This window comes from Acinonyx jubatus, chromosome D3 (genome assembly GCF_027475565.1).
Source record: "Acinonyx jubatus isolate Ajub_Pintada_27869175 chromosome D3, VMU_Ajub_asm_v1.0, whole genome shotgun sequence".
NCBI lineage: Eukaryota > Metazoa > Chordata > Mammalia > Carnivora > Felidae > Acinonyx > Acinonyx jubatus.
The window spans coordinates 20,345,262-20,349,380 of record NC_069392.1 but is presented as its reverse complement, the minus strand read 5'-3'; the positions used below and the strand labels follow the sequence as shown (position 1 = coordinate 20,349,380).

The window sequence follows — 4,119 nt, the reverse complement described above, 5'->3', positions numbered from 1 at the left end:
CAGAGATAGAGCTGTGTTCACCCCAGAGACAAGTCTGACCCCAAATCGCTCTTTCCTGGAAGCTCTCTCAGTGTTTGGTAATTGCATTATAGAGATGGTTCTGGAATTCATAGAAATAGGCCCCTCATGAGATTTCACTGAGCATTATGTCGGGCTCTCCTACTTGCAGAAAAGTTCCACCATGCTATACTCATGACAAAGAAAACATGATTTTCGAAACACTTTATCGACTCCTTCAACCTCCAACAAAGGGATTCCCTTCTCCATTGTTCCCACAATTTCTATCTATTTTTCTCTGCGATAAATACAGATCTGTGATTTGTAATAGATAAATACAATCTAGTGATTGTATCTGCATTTTCATAAGAACATTTCAATTTCAAGAATGTTTCAATCTATGTTACTGAGAGAAATTTTGTATACAGAAGCACACACCCATTTATTTTATTATTATTATTTTTTTTTAATATGAAAATTATTGTCAGATTGGTTTCCATCAACACCCAGTACTCATTCCAACAGGTGCCCTCCTCAATACCCATCACCTATCCTCTCCTTCTCCCAGCCTCCCATCAACCCTCAGTTTATTCTCAGTTTTGAAGAGTCTCTTATGGTTTGGCTCCCTCCCTCTCGAACTTCTTTTTTTCCTTCCCCTCCCCCATGGTCTTCTGTTACAATTCTCAGGATCCACATAAGAGTGAAAGCATATGATATCTGTCTTTGTCTGACTGACTTTACACTTTATGTATTTCATACATACACCAAAGTATTTCATACATACACTAAAGTATTTCACTTTACATAATACCCTCCAGTTCCATCCACATTGCTGCAAATGGCCAGATCTCATTCTTTCTCATTGCCAAGTAGTATTCCATTGTATATATAAACCACATCTTCTTTATCCATTCAGCAGTTGGTGGACATTTAGGCTCTTTCCATATTTGGCTATTGTTGAAAGTGCTGCTATAAACATTGGGGGTACAAGTGCCCCTAAGCCTCAGCACTCCTGTATCCCTTGGGTAAATTCTTAGCAGTGCTATTGCTGGGTCATAGGGTAGATCTATTTTTAATTTTTTGAGGAACCTCCCCACTGTTTTCCAGAGCGGCTGCACCAGTTTGCAACCCTCAGTGCAGGAGGGTTCCTGTTTCTCCACATCCTCTCCAGCATCTATAGTCTCCTGATTGGTTCATTTTAGCCACTCTGATTGGCATGAGGTGGTATCTCAGTGTGGATTTGCTTTGTATTTCCCTGGTGAGGAGTGATTTTAAGCATCGTCCATGTGCCTGTCGGCCATCTGGATGTCTTTGTTAGAGAAGTGTCTGTTTATGTTTTCTGTCCATTTTTAAAGTGCACACTTGGCTAAGTGGTGACTAACACATAAACCATGTCACTGGAACCCTGTCAGAGCACCTGCTGCGGCCACTCCTTCCCTCTTGGAACTTCCTGCAGGTTTGTCCTTGGGCTCTGGGTTCAGTGCCACACACAGGACCCCTGCATACTTGTGTCTGTGTGCTGGGGGGACAGATCTTGGGAGGGAATCACTAACCACAGTGTGTGGAGAACTGTTGTCTCAAATAAGCAGACATAGTGACAGATGGCAAAGATTTTTAGTGGACAGTGCCCCTAGGAATACACACAGTTGTTCCTTCCCACAGCACTGAGGACAGAAGGAGAGCTTCTGTTCAGGCTGTGGGAACCTCAGAGCAGGAGAGATCTGGAAACCAGGGAGGAAGCACATAATAGGAAGGAACACAGAATCTTACACAGAAGGGGCCACGTGTCCTTTGGTACTCGTCACAGCTCCGGACATGATTCTGATCTAAGTGGCATTTTTGTAGAAATACCACCTCAGTCCTGACCCATGAAATATACAGGGAAACATGGCCTGGCTTTTCCGGAGGAGTCTGAGAAGAGCAGAAAGTCTGCTTTGAGGATATGGGAGGCTACCCAGGAGGATACCTGGCCTGGCCCTAGGAAAGGGGCAGTGGACAAAGCAACGGGAGACAGGAGCTCCTTTTATGGGTTCTGGTTACCATTTTGCACAATGATGTTTCTGAGTCTGGACACAAGGGGGCTCACAGGGCCCATTTCTGAGGGTTCAGGGGTGATGAGACCTGAGACCTGCCACCTGCACTGCCTGTGCCCTCTACTGAGACTCATAACTGTGACTTCTGCACAACCTGTCCCCACACAGCCATTCCTCTGCCCACCCCCTGACATCCACAGGCAGAAGCACCTGACTCAGGTCCAGTGAGGGGTCAGAGAGCTGGGGTATCATTTGCATGGACAGGCCCGCCCTCTCTCAGTGGATGAAAAGGGACAGATTAAGGGAAGTCTGCTCAGCTGTGGGGCACAGAAGACAGGATTGGTGATGGTCTCCACCATGGCTTGGTCTCCGGTCCTTCTCACCCTCCTCGCTCACTGCACAGGTGATTGGGTGTGGGGACAGGGGAAGGGGCACTGAGAGGACATGTGGGCCCTGCTTCCACCCTCTTGTGTCCAGACCCCTGCTTCACCCTGTCTGTGTCTCTCCATTTTCCAGGGTCCTGGGCCCAGTCTGTACTGACTCAGCCATCCTCGGTGTCAGGCTCCTTGGGCCAGAGGGTCACCATCACCTGCACTGGAAGCAGTTCCAACATTGGTAGCAATTATGTGAGCTGGTACCAACAACTCCCAGGCAAAACCCCCAAAACCATAATCTATTGGGATGATAGCAGACCCTCGGGGGTCCCTGAACGATTCTCCGGCTCCAAGTCTGGCAGCACAGGCACCCTGACCATCACTGGGCTCCAGGCTGAGGACGAGGCTGATTATTACTGCTCAGCAGGGGATAATAGTCTGAGAGCTCACACAGAGCTCCAGGCCAGTGGGGAAGTGAGACAAAAACCTGCTGTCCCCACACTGATGCGCTTTCCTTGTGCAGCCCCCACCTTCTGCCAACACAGCTGCTTCCCTAAAACTGAGGTCTGAAACCCAAACCAGTGAACTTTCTCTTGAGTATGTGTCCTTGTCCTCTCAATTCAGACACCAAACCCTGTCCCTGTAGGAGCACATTTTCTGTTTTATGCATACTGAGCAGAAATTCCTGGATGCTGGGACCTGATGCCCTGGGGACAGAGTCCTTGAGGATTGTGCCTGCCTGCTGGGGCTGCCATAACTAATACCACCCACTGGGTGAGCAAATCAAAAGATATTTATTTTCTCACAGTTTTGGAGGCTAAATGTCCAAGTTCAAGGTGGTGCCAAGTTCGATGTCCCCTGAGGTCTCTCTCCTTGTCTTGCAAGTGGTTACATTCGTCCTGGGTCCTCACATGGCATTTCCACGTGTGCTCACCCATGCTGTGTACCTCTTCTATAAAGTCTATGAGTCACAATGTGGGTTTCCATATAGGAATCTATGGGGATACAGTTCATTCCATATCAAAGCACCAGGACAGAACCAGCGACACAGAGCATAGCAGTGTCTGACTGAGGATAGTCAACCGTCCACATGCTCTACATGCGTGGCATTGAGAGAACCCTCACTACATGACCTATGTGGGCTCAGGGCTCAGATCACAGTACAGAAATGACAGGGAGGGTCCCCATGCTCAGAGAGCTGACACCGTCTTGGGCAAGAAAGAGGACACATAAGCCAAATGTACTGTGTCTCACACTGACTTCCCACATGGGGAAAATGTGTCTGCAGTCCCAGGTAATGTCCACACACCATAACATCTGGATGACAGAGACCGGCCCTTACTGACCCACTGGTAAGAAACCCCAGCTTTCACGATGACTGGATCAAACCACCCCACCCTCTGCCCTGACACCATCATGGCAACCGGGGAAGGGACACCTATTGCTTTGGGTAACACAGTGACTGTCTGGTGGGACCTGGACTCACTGACTAACCGTGTAGTTGGGAGAGTTGGGGTCCAGGTAGAAGAAAATGATGGAAGCTTCGCCAAAGAAGTCCCAGCCACCTGTATCATCTTCCCTCCATCCTCCGTGTTGTTCAGGTCGGAGCATGGACTATGGACAATCTGCACAGGGGACACAGGCCAGGGTCTTTATGTCTCATAAAACTACAGCTCAGCCCCCAGACCATTCTCATGCCCCTGCATCAGATCAAC

The 4,119-nt window shown here is 48.4% G+C and overlaps 1 gene segment (V, D, J or C); it reads left to right on the top strand.

Moving 5' to 3' along the window:
• The first annotated feature begins 2,297 nt into the window (after window positions 1-2,297).
• LOC128312488 (immunoglobulin lambda variable 1-40-like) lies at window positions 2,298-2,989 on the top strand. The segment is given in 2 exon segments: window positions 2,298-2,433; window positions 2,547-2,989. Coding segments are annotated over 2 exon segments (486 nt in total).
• Window positions 2,990-4,119: the final 1,130 nt, after the last annotated feature.